Source organism: Rhinoderma darwinii (genome assembly GCF_050947455.1).
Source record: "Rhinoderma darwinii isolate aRhiDar2 chromosome 10 unlocalized genomic scaffold, aRhiDar2.hap1 SUPER_10_unloc_6, whole genome shotgun sequence".
Classification (NCBI taxonomy): Eukaryota; Metazoa; Chordata; class Amphibia; order Anura; family Rhinodermatidae; genus Rhinoderma; species Rhinoderma darwinii.
In genome coordinates this window covers 4,378-29,635 of record NW_027461836.1, presented here as the reverse complement: position 1 = coordinate 29,635, position 25,258 = coordinate 4,378, and the positions used below count along the sequence as shown (strand labels likewise).

The window sequence follows — 25,258 nt, the reverse complement described above, 5'->3', positions numbered from 1 at the left end:
TTCCCGTTTAACCCCTTAGATGCCACAGTCAATCACGACCGCAGCATCTAAAGCATTAGAATGAGAGGGGCGACCCCCACCGACGTGCCCTTGTGCCCCCACGATGCTATAGCGGGATGTCGATGGTTATCATGGCAGCCTGGGGCCTAATGAAGGGTCTGCCATCTTTGTTCTCCGGCAGGGCTTCATAGGTGGCTGTAAAAATCATGATATACTGCAATGCTTTACTATTGTAGTGGATCGTGTGAGCAATCCAATAATCGCTGGTTCAAGTCCACTAGGGGGACTTCTAAACTGAATTTTAAAAAGTTAAATAAAGTTTTTTGCAAATATCCCCCCAAAAAATATTTACATTTCTAAAAAATTCCCTCTTCCCATTTTTTCCCTAAAGTAATGTTAAACAACATATAAGTTAGCATAACTGATATCGCCGCGTTTGCAAAAGTCCGAACTATGAGGGTATGCTCACACGAGGTCATTACGTCCGTAATGGAACCGGGCTCCTAGCATCATATTTATGTACGACGCTAGGAGTCCCTGCCTCGCTGATGGACAATTGTCCCCTACTGTAATCATATTTTCAGTACGGGACAGTAGTTCCACGGAGAGGCAGGGACTCCTAGTGTCGTACATAAGTATGATGCTAGGAGCCTGGCTCCCTGCACTGTGTTCGGTCCGGTACTTGCGGCCGAAATACGTCCGTCAATTACGGACGTAATGACCTCGTATGAACATACCCTTACAATCTGATGTTATCTAACCCACTCGCTGAACACCTTAAAAAAAAAAATAATAATTTTTAAAACACCCAAATTGCTGTTTTTTGGTCACGTTAGTTTCCCCAAAAAATAGAATAAACACTGATCAAAAAGTCGCATGTACCCCAAAATGGTAACAACAAAAGCTCGCCTCGCAAAAAATAAGCCCTCACATCGCTCAATCGATGGAAACATAAAAAAGTTATGGTTCTCAGATTTTGGCGACGCAAAACAAATTTTTTTAACAAATAGTTTTCCAAAGTGGTAACACATGAAAAAATAAAGTCGGTATCACCGTAATCGTATTAATCCGTAGAATAAAGTGAACATGTAGTTATTACCGCACAATAGACGCCGTAAAAACAAAATCCCCAAGAAAATGGCGCATTTGCTTTTTGTTTTTTTGCTAATTTCACCCCACAAATAGTAATAAACTAAAATAAAAAAAACTAAATTGGTCGTGTCATTAAGGAGTCAAATCTTGAGAGGGAGTGGGGGAAAGACGCCAAGCTGCAGGGTCCAAAGAGGACGAAGGGCATTACTATCTTATAGGGAGCTCTATAGCCCCCCTACCATGTGATCACTGGCCAATCCCTGTAGATCATGATGATGTGATGCCACCCCCCATTTATTTATTCTAAGGGCTTATTCAGACGAACAGGATATACGTCCGTGCAAGGCGCTTGATTTTCACGCGCGTCGCACAGACCTATTGGGGCCGTGCAGACATGTGCGTGATTTTTACGCTGCGTGAGTCCGTTGCGAAAAAGTCACGACATGTCCGTTCTTTGGGCGTTTTTCACGCATCACGCACCCATTGAAGTCAATGCCACACGGAAGCGCTTCCGTGCGGACTGCATTTTTCACGCAAGACTTGTTAAGTCTATGTAAATGAGTTAAGAAAACTTGGCCAAACAAGCACCAACCAGGAAGTGGATTTTCACTTGTTGGGTGTCACGGCACAGGGTGTGGACCCACTGGGCCGTACCGCGTAGCGGGGTAGCAGCTGGCCAACAAGGTACAAAACAATGTCTATAGTTCTGAACGGGTACCTGAGGCAATGTAGACAGCGGCAGGAACACGACTTGGCTTTCACAGCAGGTGACGCCGCGGATGCAGCGGAAGACACGACTTGGCTTTCACAGCAGGTGACGCCGCGGATGCAGTGGAAGACACGACTTGGCTTTCACAGCAGGTGACGCCGCGGATGCAGCGGAAGACACGACTTGGCTTTCACAGCAGGTGACGCCGCGGATGCAGTGGAAGACACGACTTGGCTTTCACAGCAGGTGACGCCGCGGATGCAGTGGAAGACACGACTTGGCTTTCACAGCAGGTAACGATAGTACGGGATGCAGGGTACAGGCAGCAGGAACGGGTAACACTGGGAACTAGAAAACACTGGGAGACCTTTAGCAAGACAGACTAGGGTATACAATGCCCAGCTAGCTTGTCCGACAGACCCTATGAATGCCCCCACAGTATAATGCCACCACACAGTATAGTGGCCCCCCATAGCTGCCCCCACACAGTATAATGCTCCCCATAGCAGCCCCCATACAGTATAATGCCCGCTATAGCTGACCACCACAGAATAATGCCCCCATATTTGGACCCCCTACAGTATAATGCGCCCATTATTGCCCCTCACACTATAATGCCCCCCAGAGCTGCGCCAACAGTATAATGCCCCTATAGCTGCCCCCACAGTATATTGCCATCCATAGCTGCCACATAAAGTATAATGCCCCCCTACAGTATAATGCCCCCATAGCTGTCTCATTCAGTATAATGTCCCCTCAGCAGCTGCCATATAACCCCCCCCCTCCAATACCCAGTATAATGCGCCAATAAGTATGTACCTAATAGAAAACTTATAACATAATTACTTACCTATCCCCGTTCCCACGATGGGTGGAGGATCCTTCTCCTCTGCACTGTGCTGTGAGTGACTCGGCGCAGACAGGCTTAGGGGCCTGGTTGCAATTGCGACCCCTATAGCTACGCCACTGCCCTCATCTATAAAGAGCGTCTCTCTGGTGGAACCAGCACATCCGTGTATTACGTAGAGGGTCAGTATTTGGTTCCCTGGTGGTCTTGGGTAAGGAAAAGGTAAATTGCTGTCTCCTTGGTGGTCTAATAGTTTACCATCCTCCACAGGCTCTAGTGGTGTGTCTGGCCGCTGACGGGAAGCTGAATGCAATATTCACATCGTGATCGAATTCCCTCCCCACCCACCATCGATCATACAGATCATGGAATAACATTCGCAACCCCTCAAAAACCTTAAATAAAAGTCAAGCATACAAAATAGTTGGAAGTAAAAGGCTGCGGTGTTTATTATGGGTAACATAAAAATATTAATAAATCTTTATAATCAACTTGAATGAATTAATAAATAAATAATTAAATAAATAATGTCCAATAATGAAACGTCCAATAAACAAGCACTTGTCCACACAGCATTAGCTGCGAGACAACCCACTAACAAACTCCGCGACGGGGATTCTGTCCTTGAACAAGGGCAGGTGGGCGGGAATTCTGTCCTTGAACAACGGAGGGTGGGCGGGAATTCTGTCCTTGAACAAGGGAGGGTGGGCGGGAATTCTGTCCTTGAACAAGGGAGGGTGAGCGGGAATTCTGTCCTTGAACAAGGGAGGGTGGGCGGGAATTCTGTCCTTGAACAAGGGAGTGTGAGCGGGAATTCTGTCCTTGAACAAGGGAGGGTGAGCGGGAATTCTGTCCTTGAACAAGGGAGGGTGAGCGGGAATTCTGTCCTTGAACAAGGGAGGGTGAGCGGGAATTCTGTCCTTGATCAAGGGAGGGTGGGCGGGGCTGCTTCAAACAGCTTCTTCAGACAATCTGCTGATCGGACCAGACATCCTTTTATCCTCCAGGATTTCCAGCCGCTCAGCTGCTCAAACCAATCCCTGGACTGTTGCCAACATCTGCCTGGTCACAAGGTCAAACCTGAGGAAACTTCTAGAACAAGGTAAATACCGTAAAGCCACACCCCAAAGAAGGGGTGTGGGAAGACACCAAAAGACAAAATAGGGGGAAAAGCAGAATATAGGAAAAACAAGGGAACAGAATAAGGGAAAAGAAAGAAGAAAAAAAGGGTAAAAGGGGGTGCGAAGTGACCCCCACGCTATTCGCTCTAAAGGGGGGGGGCTCTCATTAGGTTTAATAAGGGGCCGCCAGGCTCCCCTGAGTCCGGACTATCACGTGTACACATTTTGTAGCAAGATTTTTTTATTGATAAAATGTACGTCTTATAGTGTAAAAAATATATTTATATTTTTCATAAATCTGAATTTTGCTACAAAAATATTGAGACGTTCTTATTCCTCCAGGTTCATGAGGACAGATCTATGGAAGACTCAGGATTATTATTATTATTATTGACAGTAATGAAGACAAAAACAGGTTTCAGGTGGTAGAAAATGACTTTACTAAACCGTTTTATAAGCCAACAAACAAGGACCATGAGGATAGTAAACAGTCCGCTGCTTCTCTCTCCTTGTGCTAAGATGATATTTGGGAGAAAGGTTGGAGGTGGTGGATGTCTCGGCACTTGGTTGTATAACCGGAGCTTCTGCAGTTTGAGATGTTCCTGCTCGGCTGTGACGTGCCATTCCACCTCGCAGTAGAGTCCGCTGGTATAAACGGTTCTTGTAGCTCTTTCTCCCTGATGTAAGATGATATTTGGGAGAAAGGTTGGAGCTGGTGGATTGGTCGCCATCTCTGGAGTTAAGCAGTTTAGGATGTTCCCAGTGAAGTTCCTGCTCGGCTGTGACGTGCCATTCCACCTCATCTGTAGTGTCCACTGTTTATAAATGGTTCTTCTCGCTCTTGGAGATGGTGAAGCTTTTCCAGGTAATTGTTATAGATAAACTCTAAGAAAAGAAACACATATCCACATTACATTCCCCATGATTGTAGAGATGAATAATAATGTTATTACGACGTCCGGTATACGAGGAGATAATAAGGTGACGTCTACTGACCTGCATATTCTGATAATAGCTCAATACATTCACCAGAATGAGGACCAACATCGACCACTCTATGATCTTTGATGTCATTTCACTGATCTGTGAAAAAATATCAAAATTAATATAGAAAAAATTGCGCAAAACAAGAACTTTCCGCCCCAGCCGAGGTTTTGCCGCATTAATGTTTATTACATGGAGTCATGTGACTGACGGCGATGCCAAAATGGACCTGACCCATTGTCATATGACACCATATCCATTACATTGCGGACGTCACGATCACCATGGTGCTGAGAACGAGCACAAAGATTATAGGTCCAATTGCTTTCCTATAGAGCGGCTTCTAGGGGTACAAATAATATCTATACAATAATCCAAAATAATCTCATTAATACCGGATTAAAGGAATTTTACATCGACTGGTTTGTACCAGCGGCTCAGCATGTCAATAACTTGATATTATGTATGAGATATACTGTACATACCTTTACACATTGGTCTCCAGCACACAGGTGGGTGTATACGGATACCTTATTTCCAATGACTGGTAATTTATTATATAGGAAAATAAAGTTTCTTATGTTTAGTAAGTGTCTTATAGGATTTACTACACTTTTATGTGAGATAAATGTTAATATTATACATATATAGCAATGACAGTACCGCTGCTTTCTATTCAGCATCTTCCTGCAAGAAGCTGAACAATGTTACCAGATGACGCTGTGTTACACCAGCATGTCGCCATCTGACGGCAGAGATCAGAAAATGAAGGGAAATGATCACCTCAGGATCTGAAGTTTTCTACATGTGAACATAAAGACAAGGACGGTTGGATTCCATTCAAATATTATTTAAGAAAGGATACATGAAACCACTAAGGTCACGGCCATTATGCAGGACGCCAGTCTGAAATGGCTGATGAAGTTTCGGCTTTCGGACACTTTGTAGAGGAGTATGGACTGCCAAAGGTTGTAAAGGCTACCAAACCCGAATGCAATGCAAGCATTAATCCGGTGAGTTATTGGATAATAGTAGGTCTAGAAAACAAGCAGACAGAGGTTACAGCAAGTCTTATGGAACTAATCACTAATTTACCCTCAGAACTTCCCAATAAATCCTAAATAACGTGTTCTGATATAATAACCCCAGAGATATAATGGATATAGAGGGGGGGTCTCCTGCTTCCCTATTAGACAGAGCAGAAAGCCACTAACAAAAAATCGCTTCTGCTCTGGGGGGATTGAGGACACACATCTATTACATGGTCGTCCATTCATTCTAATAAGCCATGTAATACCACTTTAGTGTGTGGCCACCCGGTGATAACCGCTGATCATGATCACCAGGGGTTCAGCTGCCAGACCTACAGTAATCAGCTGATTGCCAGCGGGTCCCTATTTAGTGAAGATGGGACAACCCTATCAATGTAAAACATTTATTAACTTACCGAGAATGTAGCCATCATGGCTGTCCCGACGCATGATGACCATCCAATTGCCAGGAGGATCTTTTGAACCAAGACCTGACGATCCCCAAAGGCTTCAGCATGGAGCATGATGTACTTATAGTGTAGAAACGTCAGGCCCAGAGCTGAAAAAGAGCAAATGAGCCGAATTAATCCTGTACCACGTGTAAAAGCACCTAATAACATCTATGAAGCGCGGACCAAGCGCTAAACCCAACAAGAAGCCTTCAATAACGGACGGGAACATTTATCTACATCGTATAATCCGGACAATTATTATCAGTTGAAATTAACAAAACATTATTTATTTTTTTTAGAAAATTCTGATTACTACTGTAGACTGAGATGGGGACAGGGTGGGACTGATGCCAAGTCTGAGTCATGTCTGACAGTCTGGTTGCTAGGGATACACTACCTAACAACCACAGTCTTGTCCAGCAATGAGTCCCTAGCAACCAGCCTGCATCTCTCACTGACGAAGTAATCACATTTTTGTAAAAAATAAATGTAGGTTTGACCCCAGAGTAATATAATCAGATATAAGACTTTTTATAATAACCCGCCATCCCCCAGAAGTAAGAGCATATTATAATCACTTCCGTGATATTTACTTACAGGCAATGGCCATTCCTATGAATCCTATTCTAAACAGGATATTTTCGGGAAAGAAATTTCCCGTTTCACTGTAAAAGAAAAAGAAAAACGCTCAATGTTAAATAATATAGAAAAATTCTCAGAATTGTTTCATCTTAATAATCAGCAGTCAGATAATAATCTATAGGACTGAGGATATGCGTTTCTCTGTCCTCTTGCAGCCCCTCTGGGTAATGGAAGCCATTTTGTTAATTAGATATTTCCTCCTTATTTAAGTAATTACCTTATAAATTCCCAAACTATAAAAGTCGTGTAATTCTCCATCTTACCTGATGTACATCAGTGGAGGGGCATGGCTGTTGATAACAGTCAGTGTGTAGCTACCAGAGAGCCAGGCCACACACCAAAAGGCCAAGAAGATGGTGAAGAATCCCAGTCCATTGATTTCCATAATAATGAAAAGTCGCCAATCAATTAGAAAATCGCGCTCTGTGTCAATTCACAGAAAGTAAGACCGCGCAGCTGTCAGGGGAATCTTTATAACCTCTCATGATCTCTCTGTGACATCATAGCTCCGTGATGTCATCATGATGTCACAGTAAGGTCAGTTCTGCTGCTGTCAAGGGGAATTCCCAACTTCTCAGCTCTCTGTGACATCATAGCTCCGTGATGTCATCATGATGTCACAGTAAGGTCAGTTCTGCTCTGGAGCTGCCATGGTTTAGTATCTGCTATGAACTTATAATCTGCTATGGGCTTCGCAGACCCCAGAACACAAGCCATTGATGTAGTGACATTTTAGCGTCTTTTTTTCACAGAGGTCAATGTAAGGTCATCTGTTATACTGTGCTAATAATAACTATTTACCCCCCTCCATTGATTTTTCCATGTTGTTTTGGGTGACGGCATTGTATCACAGGGGATTGAATTTGGTAAAACAAGACTGACAGGACCAATGATGTCATCACCCCCATATAACACAACCTCTAACATTTATATGAAATAACTGAGACCCAGACCAAGATGTGGGGTAAAGTGGGGGTCGGCCACAGCTTTTATTATTAACAATAAATTTGAGGACGTTGTCCGCTGGTTGGATAAACACATTGCAAGATAAACAGGTCACCCTGGGTGCCAGAACATTGCAGGCGCGATGGGCATGCTCCAGTTGTTTCCGGGTGATTTCACGAACGGTAGAGACAAGATCCTCCTAGAACCGCCGCTGTGACATCTGGAACAGAACAAAATGATCAAAACAGGATGAACATAAAAACTCTGAAACAATTATCAACAAAATGACATTTAAGGCTATGTTCACACGCAAACTCAAAAACGTCTGTAAATACAGAGCGGTTTTCAGGCGAATAACTCCTGATTTTCAGACTTTTTTTAACAACTCGCGTTCTTCGCGGCGTTCTTTACGGACGTTTTTGGAGCTTTTTTTCAATGGAGTCAATGAAAAACGCCTCCACAAACGCCCCAAGAAATGACCTGCACTTCTTTTGACGAGCCGTCATTTTACGCGCCGTATTTTGACAGCGACGAGTAAAATAAAGGCTCGTGGGAACAGAACATCGTAATTCCCATTGAAAGCAATGGGCAGATGTTTGTAGGCGTATTAGGGGTGTTTTTTAATGCGTAATTCGAGGCGTAAAACTCTCGAATTACGTCTGAAACCACTGCGTGTGAACATACCCTAACTCCTTAACAAGATGCCACATACATGTACGTGACAGTCGTTAAGGGGAAGTATGGAGCGGGATCACGGGCTGAGCTCGCTCCATACTTAGCGGGTATTCGCTGTGTAATATGGCCAACACCTCACTGCAACGGACAGAATCAAAAATCACTTTGAGTCTTCCCGTTAAACCCCTTAGATGCCACAGTCAATCACGACCACAGCATCTAAAGCATTAGAATGACAGGGGCGACCCCCACCGACGTGCCCTTGTGCCCCCACGATGCTATAGCGGGATGCCGATGGTTATCATGGCAGCCTGGGGGCCTAATGAAGGGTCTGCCATCTTTGTTCTCCGGCAGGGCTTCATAGGTGGCTGTAAAAATCATGATATTCTGCAATACTTTAGTATTGCAGTGGATCGTGTGAGCAATCCAATAATCGCTGGTTCAATTCCACTAGGGGGACTTCTAAACTGAATTTTAAAAAGTTAAATAAAGTTTTTTGCAAATATCCCAAAAAATAATATTTACATTTCTAAAAAAATTCCCTCTTCCCATTTTTTCTCTAAAGTAATGTTAAACAACATATAAGTTAGCATAACTGATATCGCCGCGTTTGCAAAAGTCCGAACTATTACAATCTGATGTTATCTAACCCACTCGCTGAACACCGTAAAAAAAAACAATAAAAATGTTTAAAACACCCAAATTGCTGTTTTTTGGTCACGTTAGTTTCCCCAAAAAATAGAATAAAAACTAGTCAAAAAGTCGCACCCCAAAATGGTAACAACAAAAGCTCTCACATCGCTCAATCAACGGTAACATAAAAAAGTTATGGCTCTCAGATTTTGGTGACACAAAACAAATTTTTTTAACAAATAGTTTTACAAAGTGGTAAAACATGAAAAAAATATAAATTCGATATCGCCGTAATCGTATTACTCCGTAGAATAAAGTGAACATGTAGTTATTACCGCACAATAGACGCCGTAAAAACAAAATCCCCCAGAAAATGGCGCGTTTGTTTTTTGTTTTTTTTGCTAATTTCACCCCACAAATAGTAATAAACGAAAATAAAAAAACTAAATTGGTCGTGTCATTAAGGAGTCAAATCAAGAGAGGGAGTGGGGGAGGGAAAGACGCCAAGCTCTATACAGTGATCTGCATGTACTATAATTATTAACCCCTTGATGTCGCAACCAATTTTGTCGGTTAAGCTGCAAATAATTTTTTCCGCTTTTGTCTCCCTTCATTGTGACCATTTTGCAGTACATTTAATTTAAATTAGCATTTAAAGAAGAACTCCACTTTATTGTTTTTATTGCACCCTCCATTTGTACATTGGTGTTTCACTGGAGTGCTGTGTGTAGAAATACTTATCGATCCCCGAATCCTGTCGTTTTTCGTGTCCATTCTGACTTCGTCTAGAATCACTGCTGTTCAGAATTCCTGGAAGTCAATGCATTCCTATGGAGCCTCGTTCTGGCCTCGTTCTTGCCTCGTTCTGGCCTCGTTCTGGCTTCCATAGGAATGCATTGAGTTCCGGTTTATTCAAAAGCACAGTAACTTCAGACAAGTCTGGGGGAAGGTCACGTGAGCGGCGTTGGACCCGAAAAATACAAGATGCGGGGATCGGTAAGTATTTTGCTCACAGCACCCCACTGAAACACCAATGTACAAAAGGAGGGTGCAATAAAAAAATAAAGCGGAGTGTTCCAATAATTTATCTTTATTTTTATTGTTTTTTGAAGTTTTTATGCCCTTCATCATTCACCATAAATAATATGTTATTGTTCATGTCAGGAAACTGTTATTGGGGTCAGTAGCTGTCACTATTATTGGGGTCAGTAGCTGTCACTATTATTGGAATCAGTAGCTGTCACTATTATTGGGGTCAGTAGCTGTCACTATTATTGGAATCAGTAGCTGTCACTATTATTGGGGTCAGTAGCTGTCACTATTATTGGGGTCAGTAGCTGTCACTATTATTGGGGTCAGTAGCTGTCACTATTATTGGGGTCAGTAGCTGTCACTATTATTGGGGTCAGTAGCTGTCAATATTATTGGGGTCAGTAGCTGTCACTATTATTGGGGTCAGTAGCTGTCACTATTATTGGGCTCAGTAGCTGTCACTATTATCGGGGTCAGTAGCTGTCACTATTATTGGGGTCAGTAGCTGTCACTATTATTGGGGTCAGTAGCTGTCACTATTATTGGGGTCAGTAGCTGTCACTATTGTTGGGGTGAGTAGCTGTCACTATTATTGGGGCCAGTAGCTGTCACTATTGTTGGGGTCAGTAGCTGTCACTATTATTGGGGTCAGTAGCTGTCACTATTATTGGGGTCAGTAGCTGTCACTATTATTGGGGTCAGTAGCTGTCACTATTATTGGGGTCAGTAGCTGTCACTATTATTGGGGTCAGTAGCTGTCACTATAATGGTGGCAGTAGCTGTCGCCTCTAGAGGCTCTGGCTGTCACTGCATGGTGGGCTGTGGTTGTCACTTATCAGACCCTCCAATCTACCTACCAACTCTCATCTTTTGAATTGGTTGCTATGGTTACTTATGGGAAGATGTGGAGTCGAAAAATGAGCAGGTATAAAGCATGGAAACATTGCCCATAGCAACCAATCAGATCACTTCTTTCATTTTCAAACCTGTCTTAGAAAAATAAAACCAGGAATCTGATTGGTTGCTATGGACAACGCCTCCATGTCTTTTCTATACTCTTTCTCTATAAAGCAGGGGCCCTTTAGGTAAGGGGGGGGGGCACTAGCTCTTTGAGTGAGACAATGGAAAAACGTAAAAAATGGCTTGGTCATTAAGGTCTAAAATAGGCTGGTCATTAAGGGGTTAAATGATATAAAATCTGTGGGAGTGCCCCGGGTATACCCATCACTTCAGGGTGTATGAGGGAAACAACTCTAAACTTGATCCCCCTGAACGCCCCCCTTCCTAGGAGTCAGTGCTGGAATAATACAACATCTGCAGCTGAATGCTGGAGGAACTATCTCTCACTGACAGTAGATGGCGCTGTGGTAACTATTAGTTGTTATCCCTGTGCAGCTCCTCTGGTGATGATGTGTTATCTCTGGTATTCTCCATCTTGATGTTGTTCCTGATGTCGGTTGCTGTCTGTCCCAGTCTTATTCTCCCACAATGTCTGACTGCTGCTGAAAGCTGCAAATACTGCAACAGGTTCTGGGCCCAGAGGAGGAGCAGAACAGCTCAGTGACCCGACTGATAGCAGGAATCACCCCGAGGTCTCACCTCCTGAATACAGGAGACATATAAAGGAAGATGGCGGCAGCTCAGAGCTGACACTGACAGCCGCCCAACTGAGCCCTGACAATCACCGGCAATGGAAGGTTAAAGAGGAAATGTCACTATCCAGAGAGGACGTGTGGGGGCCATTACTACAGGGACCAGAGATCAATTATCAGGACTGGGACCAGATAAATAGACAGGGACCACCATAAGGTTATTATACTGTATACCCCTAGATTGCCCACTGCCCGAGGTCCTGGTTAGGTAGCAATGACACCTCTCATTTAGAATTTGGTAGGTAGGTAGGGTATCCCCACTTTTAAATACAGCAGGGTCACTGGTGGTTGCTCCGCTCCTATTGTTCAGTTGAAATATAAAAAAAACAACAACGGTCATCAGACCCGTCATCGCCTGTCATCAGACCCGTCATCGCCTGTCATCAGATCTGTCATCGCCTGTCATCAGACCCGTCATCGCCTCTCATCAGACCTGTCATCGCCTCTCATCAGACCTGTCATCGCCTCTCATCAGACCTGTCATCAGACCTGTCATCGCCTGTCATCAGACCTGTCATCAGACCTGTCATCAGTCCTGTCATCACCTGTCATCAGACCTGTCAACGCCTGTCAGAAACTGACTCTGAACCCCCCGTCAGTGCGGATGAGTCGCAGGTCCTGCTATGCCCGGATTATCACGGGTAGCTGCAGATTATTATAGCCCCAAGTGCCTGATTTTAAAGCCTCCTCAGATATAAATTTGATGCCACAGGTTCGAGGCCAGTGATTCGAGCAACGTATCCACATCAGACATGACAGCGCTGCAAAAGCTGCACGACAGCTCCAGTGTGAACAGCAGCTTATTTCTGCTGAGGAAACGGTATAAAATGAGACACAACATAGAAAAAGATCTGCAGGAGCTTCACAAAGCAATGCTGGGGGGGGGGGGGCACAACTAAGGTCAGTCAGGGAGGACATTAACCCCTTCCCGCATTTTGCCGTAGCCATATGCCAAATGCGTGGCACTGACTCAGAAGCTGACATCTGACTGTAATGGCGAGGACCGAAATTAGCTTAGATCCCCGCCATTAACTCTTTTAATGCAGCGGTCAAAAGTGATTGCTGCGTTTAAGGTGTTTGCAGCTCATCAGAACCCCAGCTATGAAATTGCCTAATACTGGCCTCCTGGTCTACCTAGCACGGAAGCCATTCAGGACCCGCTCTAATCGGCTTGCTGTCACTGAATGACTGACAGATCTAATACATTGCACTATATAGGTAGTGCAATGTATTAGAGAAAAAAAAAATCTGACAGTTGGACCTTCTAGTCTCCTGGTGGGACTTAAAAAAATGTGTAAAAAAAAAAAGTTTTAAAACATATAATAAAAGTTTCACGTAATAAAATAAAATACAATCGTCCAGTTCCCTTATCAAGTCTTTTATTATTGAAAAATAATAATAAACCATACGTATTTGGTGTCGCCGCGTCCGTAACGGCCTGAACTATAAAAATATGTCATTTATTCCACGCGGTGAACAACGTAAAAATCTATACCAGAATTCCAGTTTTTTCGTCACTTTTCCCTATAAATATTGGAATAAAAAGTGATCAAAAAGTTGCACGTATCCAAAAATGGTGCCAATATAAACTATAGCTCGTCCTGCCAAGAACAAGCCCTCACACAGCTCCGCCGATGAAAAAGTTACAACGTTCTCAGAACTTGGCGACAGAAAAAAGACATTCTTTTTACATAAGTAATTTTATTGTGCAAAACGTTGTAAAACATAAAAAGGGCCATAAATTAGGTATCGCCGGAATCGGACTGACCGCAGAATAAAGGTAACATGTCATTTATAACGCGTGGTGAACGCTGTGTAAAAAAAACTAAAAAACTGCCAGAATTGCTGTTTTTTTGTGGTACCAAAACAGTTGAAACCCCCCAAAAGTGAACCCATTTGGGAAACTACGCCCCTCGAGGAATTTATTTAGGGGTATAGTAAGCATCTTGACCTAACAGTTTTTTTGCAGGAATTTTTGGAATTAGGCCATAGGTTTAGCTAATTTTTTATTCATTTCCACGAGGACTAAAGGAGAGAAAGCATTTGTAAAGCAATTTCTCTCTAATAAAACAGTACCCCACATGTGGAAATAAATGACTGTTTGGACACACGGCGGGGTTTAGAAGGGAAAGAGCGCCATTTTGCTTTTGGAACTCAAATTTAGCTGGAATGTTTTGCGGAGGCCATGTCACATTTGTAAAGCCGCTGAGGGGACAAAACAGTGGAAACCCCCATCAAGTGTCCTCAGTTTGGAAACTATACCCCTTAAGGAAATTATCTAGCGGTATAGTGAGCATTTTGACCCCGCAGGTGTTTTATAGAAATTATTGGAAGTAGGCCGTGAAAATGAAAATCGACAGAAGGAGAAAAAGCACAACAACTTTTGTAAAGCAATTTCTGCCGAGTAAAACAATACCTGATATGTGGTCATAAACTGCTGTTTGTACACAGGGTAGGGCTCAGAAGGGAAGGAGCACCATTTGGAATGGTTTCTGGGCGTCATGTCACGTTTGCTGAGCCCCTGTAGTACAGTGGAAACACCCCAAAAGTGACTCCATTTGGGAAACTGCAACCTGAAGAATCATCTAGGGGTATACTGAGAATTTTGATCCCAAAGGTTTTTTGCTGAATTAATTAGAATTAAGCAGTGAAAATGAAATATGAATTTTTTCCAATAAAATGTAGTTTTAGATCAACATTTTTCATTTTCAGAAGGAATAAAGAAGAAAAAGCACCCCAACATTTGTAAAGCAATTTCTCCCGAGTACAGTAACACCCCATATGTGGTAGTAGTGAGAATTTAGGCTCCAGGTATTTTTCAGAAATTAATACGCAGTGGATGGTGCAAAGTGAAAATTGCAATTTTTCCACTGATCTGCCCATTCACCGCACAATATGTTGTGCCCAGCTTGTGCCACTGGAGAATCTTACCACATAAATTGTTAAGCGGGTTCTCCAGGGTATGGTAATGCCTTACTTGTGGACATAAATTGCTGTTTGGGCACACTGTAGGGCAAGAAGGGAAAGACCGCCATTTTGAGCATGGATTTTGCTTGGTAGTTTTGTTTGAGTATTACTGGTATTTCAGTTTATAATGTGGTGGCATATGTAACCTGGGCAGAGTACATCAGGGCATGATAAGAGGGTATAATAATGGGGTAAATAATACAATTCTCCATAGATGTGTGTTATGCTGTGAAGCGATCCGTTATGCGCAGGCCGGTGTCACACTGATAAACGGTTTTCTTTCTTATCCCCCTTCTGTAACGCTCTGCACCTTTTGGGGACTTTTTCTCCTTCGTAGTTTGGGAAATATTACTGGGAAAGTTTTGCGCTGGTATAATACGGGCGTCCTCGCTTCCAGCGGATGTGCTATGTCCCTGCCCTTTCCTAGTTCCTAAATACTAGGACCCTGAAACTGAAGGAATGTTCCCCTCCGGCCTGCGCATTGAGATGTTTTTCATCACCGCATTACTAGTGCCGTAACTTTTTTGTTTTTCAGTTGATTGAGCGGTGTGCGGGCTTGTTTTTTGCGAGACGGGCTGAAGATTTTATTGGTACCATTTTGGAACACATACGACTTTTTGATCACTTTTTATTTCATTTTTTGGTAAAGGAAATTATCAAAAACAAGCAATTCTGGAATAGTGTTTTATTGGGTTTTTTTTCGGCATCCACAGTGCGCCATAAATTACATGTTCGCTTTATTCTGCGGGTCGATACGATTACGGCGATACCAAATTTATATAGTTTTTTTTATGTATTGCGGCTTTTGCACAATAAAATCACTTTTTTTTATAAAATCATTGGTTTTCTGTGTCGCCATATTCTAAGACCCATAAGGTTTTTATTTTTGCGTGGACAAAGCTGTGTCAGGGATTATTTTTTGCGGGACGGATTGTCGTTTTTATTAGTACTATTTTAGATTTATTATGACTTTTTGATCACTTTTTATAGCATTTTTTGGGAAGAGATGTGACCTAAAAACAAAGATTCTGGCGTTGTTTTTCATGGTTTTTCTTACGGCGTTCACAGTGCGGGATAAATTACATAACAGTTTTGTAGCTTGGGTCATTACGGACTCGGCGATACCAATTATGTATAGTTTTTTAAAAAATGTAAAGTTTTTTCCCATAATAAAAGACTTGTTATGGGAAAAAGGCAGTTTAGCTTTTTTTTTTTACTTGACACTTGAGGACCTGATGCCCCCATCGCTGCTCTAATACACTGCACTACATACGTAGTGCAGTGTATTAGCGCTGTCAGTTATTCACTGACAGCAAGCCTATGAGGACCCGCCGGTTACTTCTGGGAAGATGTGGAGTCGAAAAATGAGCAGGTATAAAGCATGGAAACATTGCCCATAGCAACCAATCAGATCACTTGTTTCATTTTCAAACCTGTCTTAGAAAAATAAAACCAGGAATCTGATTGGTTGCTATGGACAACGCCTCCATGTCTTTTCTATACTGTTTCTCTATAAAGCAGGGGCCCTGTAGGTAAAGGGGGAGGGGCACTGTCACATTAACCCCTTCTCGCAAAATGACGTGTCTGGTACTTCGGTATTGCAAGTAACTTACTGCCGTCCTATGTACCAGGCAAGTCAGGACTTTAAACTGTCACTGTGTGAAGCGACACAGTGACCGAACCGGCAAATCAGATCTAAAGCAGAGTTGCCGGGCAGAAGATGCCGGCATGGGACCAATGAGAATGGTCCAGTGCCCTAAGCGCTGTGATTGGCCAGTCTGTACTGACTGGCCAATCACAACGCAGAAGTATTATTTTACCAGCATCTCCTGCTCTGTGAGGGCTCAACTGTGTCCTGGAGCCTGACAGAGCCAGATGCTGTGTAGATAGAGATAAAAATGTACATAAAGCTGGCGATCAGTCCCCTCACCAGCTGATAAAACACTACAACTACCATCATCTGGTGATCAGTGTCACCAAACCTGTCCTCAGACCCGTCATCGCCTCTCATCCCCTGTACCCAGCTGTATACCCCTAGATTACCCACTGCCCGAGGTCCTGGTTAGGTACCAATGACCCTCTCATTTAGAATTTGGTAGGTAGGTAGGGTATCCCCACTTTTAAATACAGCAGGGTCACTGGTGGACGCTCCGCTCCTATTGTTCAGTTGAAATTAAAAAAAAAAAAACAACGGTCATCAGACCTGTCATCGCCTGTCATCAGACCTGTCATCAGACCTGTCATCGCCTGTCATCAGACCTATCATCGCCTGTCATCAGATCTGTCTTTGCCTGTCATCAGACCTGTCATCACCTGTCATCGCCTGTCATCAGACCTGTCATCGCCTGTCATCAGACCTATCATCGCCTGTCATCAGACCTGTCATCGCCTGTCATCAGACCTGTCATCAGACCTATCATCGCCTGTCATCAGACCTGTCATCGCTTGTCATCTCTAGTTAGAAATATAAAATATGGCCCATAGGCTTTACACCGCTGATGAGGCAAACCAAATGTTATGCTCAGATACAGACTCAGCAGGTGAAGGTGAAGCAGTTTGTGATTTCATCTGAATCCGTATCTAGAGAAACTGACTCTGAACCCCCCGTCAGCGCGGAAGAGTCGCAGGTCCTGCTATGCCGGGATTATCACGGGTAGCTGCAGATAATTATAGCCCCAAGTGCCTGATTTTACAGCCTCCTCAGGTATAAATTTGATGCCACAGGTTCGAGGCCATTGATTTTTTTCCCCTTTTTTTTTGGACTCCCTAATACATTTATTGGTTGAGCAGACGAACATCTATGCTGCTCCGTTTATCTCCCAAAACGCTGACCCCCTACTATGCCAGAGGCCGAAATTGTACTCCAACAATTACAGCAGAGCTGCATACATTCTGGGGCATGTTTTTAAGTTTTGACATTATAAAAAGCCCCCTATTAGAGATGACTGGTCCTCTGATATATTATATAGCCCCCCCCCCTCTCCACCGCACAATAATGAGCAGGACACGCTTTGAGGAGATAATTAAATTCCTGCATTTTAGAGGTAACAGTCGCTGCCCCCCCCCCAGATGCCCCAAATGTTGACCGTTTTGTCTTTCAAAATAAGGCCAATAATTGACCATTATTATCAAACATTTTCCCAAAATGATATCCCTAAACAGAATATGGCGGTGGATGAATCCCTTGTCTGTTTTAAGGGAAGACTCAGGTTTAGGCCGCACCTTCCAAACAAAAGGGCCGGTACGTTATTAACCCGTTAGTGACCGGCCCATAGACTTTTTACGTCGGTCACTAACGGGCCTTATTCCGATGCCATAGACTTTTTACATCGCTGCAACGGAATAAGTAAACAGAGCAGGGATCTGTCAAATCTCCCTGCTCTCAGCTGCCAGCGGTAGCTGAGGGCTGGGGGCGTCCCTGCTCGACCGGATGAGATCGATATTAGTATCGATCTCACCCGTTTAACCCCTTAGATGCTGTGCTAAATAGCGTGCACCGCATCTAGTTTTGGAAAGAAGGAGGGAGCTCCCTCTCATCCCACCGACACCGATAAGATCGCCGAGTGTCTGTGTCTCCTAATAAAGGCCCCCAGGTCTGCCTTTAGTGAATGCCTGCTAGATCATGCCTCTGGAATGAGCTAGCAGATGCCTGTACGTTTTACACGGACAGGCATAATACACTGCAATACAGAAGGATAATAAGGATAATCACATAGTAGGGTCCCCTAGTGGGACAAGTAAAAAGTTAAAAAAAAGTTTCATAAAAAGTGAAAAAAAAAAATTAAAAACCCAACTTTTCCCCCTTACAAACTGCTTTATTATTAACAAGCAAAATAAAGTAAAAAAGTTACACATATTTGATATCGCCGCGTCCGTAACGACCCCGACTATAAAGTTATTACATCATTTAACCCGCACGGTGAACGTCGCAAAAAATAAAATAAAAAAACATTCAAAAATAGCTTTTTTCTTTGAATCCAGCCTTAAAAAAAATGTGATAAAAAGTGATCAAACAGTCGCATCTACTCCAAAATGGTGCCGATAAAAACTACAAGTCGTCCCGCAAAAAAAAAGCCCTCATACAATTGCATCGGCAGAAAAAAAAAGCATTTTCACTGTCAAAAAGTAGTAAAACATACAAAAACTATACAAATTTGGTGTCATTGCAATCGCAACAACCCGCTGAATAAAGTTATTGTGTTATTTATACCACACGGTAAACGGCGTAAATTTAGGACGCAAAAAAGTGTGGTCAAATTGCTGTTTTTTTTCTATTCCCCCCCCAAAAAAAAAAAATAATAAAATTTAATCAATTCTATGTACCCCAAAATGGTGCTATTAAAAATTACAACTTGTAATAAGACGTTATACAGCTATGTCGACGCAAAAATGAAAAGGCTATAGCTCTTTGAATGAGACGATGGAAAAACGTAAAAAATGGCTTGGTCATTAAGGTCTAAAATAGGCTGGTTATTAAGGGGTTAAATGATATAAAATCTGTGGGAGTGCCCCGGGTATACCCATCACTTCAGGGTGTATGAGGGAAACAACTCTAAACTTGATCCCCCTGAACGCCCCCCCCCCTTCCTAGGAGTCAGTGCTGGAATATTACAACATCTGCAGCTGAATGCTGGAGGAACTATCTCTCACTGACAGTAGATGGCGCTGTGGTAACTATTAGTTGTTATCCCTGTGCAGCTCCTCTGGTGATGATGTGTTATCTCTGGTATTCTCCATCTTGATGTTGTTCCTGATGTCGGTTGCTGTCTGTCCCAGTCTTATTCTCCCACAATGTCTGACTGCTGCTGAAAGCTGCAAATACTGCAACAGGTTCTGGGCCCAGACGAGGAGCAGAACAGCTCAGTGACCCGACTGATAGCAGGAATCACCCCGAGGTCTCACCTCCTGAATACAGGAGACATATAAGGAAGATGGCGGCAGCTCAGAGCTGACACTGACAGCGGCCCAACTGAGCCCTGACAATCACCAGCAATGGAAGGATAAAGTGGAAATGTCACTATCCAGAGAGGACGTGTGGGGGCCATTACTACAGGGACCAGGGATCAATTATAAGGACTGGGACCAGATAAATAGACAGGGACCACCATAAGGTTATTATACTGTATACCCCTAGATTGCCCACTGCCCGAGATCCTGGTTAGGTAGCAATGACACCTCTCATTTAGAATTTGGTAGGTAGGTAGGGTATCCACGCTTTTAAATACAGCAGGGTCACTGGTGGACGCTCCGCTCCTATTGTTCAGTTGAATTATAAAAAAAACAACAACGGTCATCAGACCTGTCATCGCCTGTCATCAGACCCGTCATCAGACCTGTCATCGCCTGTCATCAGACCTGTCATCATCTGTCATCAGACCCGTCATCGCCTCTCATCAGACCTGTCATCGCCTGTCATCAGACCTGTCATCGCCTGTCATCAGACCTGTCATCACCTGTCATCGCCTGTCATCAGACCCGTCATTGCCTCTCATCAGACCTGTCATCGCCTGTCATCAGACCTGTCATCGCCTGTCAGAAACTGACTCTGAACCCCCCGTCAGCGCAGATGAGTCTCAGGTCCTGCTATGCCCGGATTATCACGGGTAGCTGCAGATTATTATAGCCCCAAGTGCCTGATTTTATAGCCTCCTCAGGTATAAATTTGACGCCACAGGTTCGAGGCCATTGATTCGAGCAACGTATCCACATCAGACATGACAGCGCTGCAAAAGCTGCACGACAGCTCCAGTGTGAACAGCAGCTTATTTCTGCTGAGGAAACGGTATAAAATGAGACACAACATAGAAAAAGATCTGCCAGAGCTTCACAATGCAATGCTGGGGAGGGGGGGGAGGGCGGGCACAACTGAGGTCAGTCAGGGAGGACATTAACCCCTTCCCGCATTTTGCCTTAGCCATACGCCAAATGCGTGGCACCGACTCAGCAGCTGACATCTGACTGTAATGGCGAGGACCGAAAACAGCTTAGATCCCCGCCATTAACTCTGTTAATGCAGCAGTCAAAAGCGATTGCTGCGTTTAAGGTGTTTGCAGCTCATCAGAACCCCAGCTATGAAATTGCCTAAGGGTATGTGCACACACACTAATTACGTCCGTAATTGACGGACGTATTTCGGCCGCAAGTCCCGGACCGAACACAGTGCATTGAGCCGGGCTCCTAGCATCATACTTATGTACGATGCTAGGAGTCCCTGCCTCGCTGCAGGACAACTGTCCCGTACTGTAATCATGTTTTCAGTACGGGACAGTAGTTCCACGGAGAGGCAGGGACTCCTAGCATCGTATATAACTATGATGCTAGGAGCCCGTCTCCCTGCACTGTGTTCGGTCCGGTACTTGCTGCCAAATTACGTCCGTATATTACGGACGTAATTAGTGTGTGTGCACATACCCTTATACTGGCCTCCTGGTCTACCTAGCACGGAAGCCATTCAGGACCCGCTCTAATCGGCTTGCTGTCACTGAATGACTGACAGATCTAATACATTGCACTATATAGGTAGTGCAATGTATTAGAGAAAAAAAAAATCTGACAGTTGGACCTTCTAGTCTCCTGGTGGGACTTAAAAAAATGTGTAAAAAAAAAAAGTTTTAAAACATAATAAAAGTTTCAAGTAATAAAATAAAATACAATCGTCCAGTTCCCTTATCAAGTCTTTTATTATTGAAAAATAATAATAAACCATACGTATTTGGTGTCGCCGCGTCCGTGACGGCCTGAACTATAAAAATATGTCATTTATTCCACGCTGTGAACAACGTAAAAATCTATACCAGAATTTCAGTTTTTTGGTCACTTTTCCCTATAAATATTGGAATAAAAAGTGATCAAAAAGTTGCACGTATCCAAAAATGGTGCCAATATAAACTATAGCTCGTCCTGCCAAGAACAAGCCCTCACACAGCTCCGCCGATGAAAAAGTTACAACGTTCTCGCAACTTGGCGACAGAAAAAAGACATTCTTTTTACATAAGTAATTTTATTGTGCAAAACGTTGTAAAACATAAAAAAGTGCTATAAATTAGGTATCGCCGGAATCGGACTGACCGCAGAATAAAGGTAACATGTCATTTATAACGCGTGGTGAACGCTGTATAAAAATAAATAAAAAACTGCCAGAATTGCTGTTTTTTGATCGCTTGCCTCCCAAAAAATAGGATAAAAAGTGATCAAAAAGTCTCATGTACCCCAGAATGGTACCAATAATAACTACAGCTCGTGCCGCAAAAAAATCAGCCCTCACACCACTACATCTATGAAAAATAAAATTATTTAAGGCTCCAATAAGTCAGGAAATAAAAATATGCAGCTGTGCCGGCCCGAGGGGAACATTTCTTCTGTTTCAAGAGGCGAATTATCAAGGCCCTAAGATTAGTGAACCAGGAAGGGGAGGCCCCAAACATGTCTGCTGGAAGCAAGGGCGTCCGTATTATACCAGGACAACACTTTCCGGCAAAATCCCCAAACTGAAAAGGTGCGGAGTGTGGACCAAAAGGGGGATAAGAAACGACACCATTTATCAGTGTGACACCGGCCTGTGCAAAAAGGATCGATCACAGTGTAACACACATCTAGGGATCATTTTATTGTTTTTTTACCCCATTATTATACCACCTGACTATGCCCCTGATATACTCTGCCTAGCTTACATGTACCCCCACATTATTATACCACCTGACTATGCTCCTGATGTACTCTGCCCATTATTATGTCACTTGACTATGCCCCTGATGTACTCTGCCCGGCTTACATGTACCCCCCCATTATTATACCACCTGACTATGCCCCTTATATACTCTGCCCAGCTTACATATGTCCCGCATTATAAACAGAAGCACCAGCAATACTCAAACAAAACTACTACCAAGCAAAATCCGCTCTCCAAAAGCTAAATGTGCTCCCTCCCCTCTGAACCCTACAGTGTGCCCAAACAGCAGTTTACTTCCACATACATGGCATCACCATAGCCGGGAGTACCCTTTTAACAATTTTTGGGATGTGTCTCCAGTGTTATAAACTGGACATGGCATATTTGCCACTGAAATGTCATATCTAGGGAAAAATTGAAATTTTTACAGTGCACCATCCGCAGCGCATTCATTTATGGAAAAGTCCTGAAGGGTAAAAATTCTCACTACACCCCTTAATAAATGCCTTGAGGGGTGCAGTTTCCAAAATGGGGTCACTTCTCAGGGGTTTCTTTTATTATTTCACATCTGAGCCTCTGCAATTGTGAACCAATATTGTAAATTAGGCTTATTTTACATTTTAAATTAAGCCAAATTAGGCTTCAATTTTACATGGTACTTTCACTCCTGAGCCCTGTCAAATGTCCAGGCAAAAGATTAATGCCCCATGTAGGGTGTTTCTAAAACCGGGACACACAGCATAATAATTAGAGCGCTCTCTTGTTTTGGTGGCACAAGCTGGGCACCACATATTGGCATATCTATGGAATAAATCCCATTTTCACTCTGTAGCATCAAGTGCATAATAATTTATACAAAACATCTGCGGGGTTAACATGCGCACTACACCCCTAGGTGAATGCATTGAGGGGTGTAGTTTCCAAAATGTGGTCACTTCTGGGGGGTTTCCACTGTTTTGTTCCCACAGGCGCCCAGAAACCAGTCCCGCAAAATCTGCACTCCAAAAGCCAAATGCCACTCCTTCCCTTCTGAGCCCTGCCGTGTGCCCAAACAGCAGTTTATGACCACATATGGGGTATTGCTGTAGTCGGGAGAAATTGCTTTACAAATGCTGCGGTCCTTTTTCCCTTTTAGTCCTTATAGAAATTAGAAAAAATTAGCTAAACCTACATTTTCTTGAAAAAAAGGAGATTTAATTTTTCACGGCCCAATCTCAATAATTTCTGCAAAAAACCTGTGGGGTCAAAATGCTCACTATACCCCTAGATAATTTCCTTGAGGCGTGTATTTTCCCAAATGGGATCACTTTTTGGGGATTTCCACTGTTTTGGCAACGCAAGAGCCCTTCAAACCTGACATGGTGCCTAAAATATATTCTAATAAAAAGAAGGCCCCAAAATCCACTATGTGCTCCTTTGCTTCTGAGGCCTGTGTTTCAGTCTATTACTACACTAGGGACACATGTGGGATATTTCTAAATAAATATTGAGTTGTGTTTCTCTGGTAAAACTTTCTGTATTACAAAAAAAATGGATTAAAAACGAATTTCTGCAAAAAAATAAATACATTTGTAAATTTAAATTCTAATATCTTTAATTCCTGTGAAACGTCTAAAGGGTAAAGAAACTTTCTAAATGCTGTTTTGAATACTTTGAGGGGTGAAGTTTTTAAAATTGGGAGACTTATTGGGGGTTTCTAATATATAAGGCCCTCAAAGCCACTTGAGAACTGAACTGGTCCGTGAAAAAATAGCCTTTTGAAACTTTCTTGAAACTGTGAGAAATTGCTGCTAAAGTTCTAAGCCTTGTAACGTCCTAGAAAAATGAAAAGGACGTTTAAAGAACTATGCAAACAAAAAGTAGAGATATGGAAAATGTTAACTAGTAACTATTTTGTGTGGTATATTTAAATTTTATAGAAAAATCATAATTTTTGTAAATTTTCTCTAAATTTTCGTGTTTTTCACAAATATATACTGAATTTATCGACCAAACTTTTCCACTAATATAAAGTACAACATGTCCCAAGAAAACAGTCTCAAAATCACTGGGATAGGTAAAAGCATTCCCAAGTTATTACCACATAAAGTGACTCATGTCAGATTTTAAAATATCGGCTTTGTGTTCATGGCCAAAACAGGCTGCGTCCTCAAGGAGTTAAAGCAGCTTTCTTCTCTGTATTAGATCGCATGTAAGTGCCTGAGGTAATTCATGTTATGGCTAACAATTACTGATGTAAATACTTTTTATTAGCACGGTATAACAGATAACCTTACATTGACCTCTGTGAAAAAATACGCTAAAATGTCACTACATCAATGACTTGTGTTCTGGGGTCTGTAATACTAGAAATAAGATCATAACTGATACTAAACCATGGCAGCTCCAGATCACAACTGACTTTACTGTGACATCACGATGACATCACTGAGCTATGATGTCACAGAGAGCCGAGAAGTTGGGAACTCCCCTGACAGCAGCAGAACTGGCCTTACTGTGACATCATGATGACATCACGGAGCTATGATGTCAGAGAGATGACGAGGGGTTATAAATATTCCCCTGACAGCTACCCGGTCTTACTTTCTGTGAATTGACACAGAGTGCGATTTGCTAATTTATTGGCGACTTTTCATTATTATGGAAATCAATGGACTGGGATTCTTCACCATCTTCTTGGCCTTTTGGTGTGTGGCCTGGCTCTCTGGTAGCTACACCCTGACTGTTATCAACAGCCATGCCCCCCCACTGATGTACATTAGGTAAGATGGAGAATTACACGACTTTTATAGTTTGGGAATGTATAA

General features: G+C 42.9%; 1 protein-coding gene across 1 annotated transcript; it reads right to left on the bottom strand.

Annotated features, from left to right (window-relative positions):
* Positions 1 to 4,234: 4,234 nt before the first annotated feature.
* On the bottom strand, positions 4,235 to 7,816 carry LOC142697960 (DNA damage-regulated autophagy modulator protein 1-like). The gene is made up of 7 exons (XM_075847732.1): positions 7,142 to 7,816; positions 6,834 to 6,901; positions 6,201 to 6,343; positions 5,619 to 5,790; positions 5,239 to 5,297; positions 4,766 to 4,852; positions 4,235 to 4,654 (listed from the first exon to the last, which is right to left on the bottom strand). Exons 1-7 carry the CDS (start codon positions 7,261 to 7,263, stop codon positions 4,589 to 4,591), a joined length of 717 nt encoding a protein of 238 aa, XP_075703847.1. The 5' UTR covers positions 7,264 to 7,816; the 3' UTR covers positions 4,235 to 4,588.
* Between the last annotated feature and the right edge of the window lie 17,442 nt (positions 7,817 to 25,258).

What these genes read in the sequence shown, in the direction of transcription:
- LOC142697960 (XM_075847732.1), bottom strand. Translation starts at nt 7,263, where the DNA reads ATGGAAATCAATGGACTGGGATTCTTCACCATCTTCTTGGCCTTTTGG. An exon ending in CCTCCACTGATGTACATCAG is followed by an intron (nt 6,902 to 7,141) that starts GTAAGATGGAGA and finishes TTTCTTTTACAG; the next exon opens with TGAAACGGGAAATTTCTTTC. An exon ending in GCTATTATCAGAATATGCAG is followed by an intron (nt 4,655 to 4,765) that starts GTCAGTAGACGT and finishes TTCTTTTCTTAG; the next exon opens with AGTTTATCTATAACAATTAC.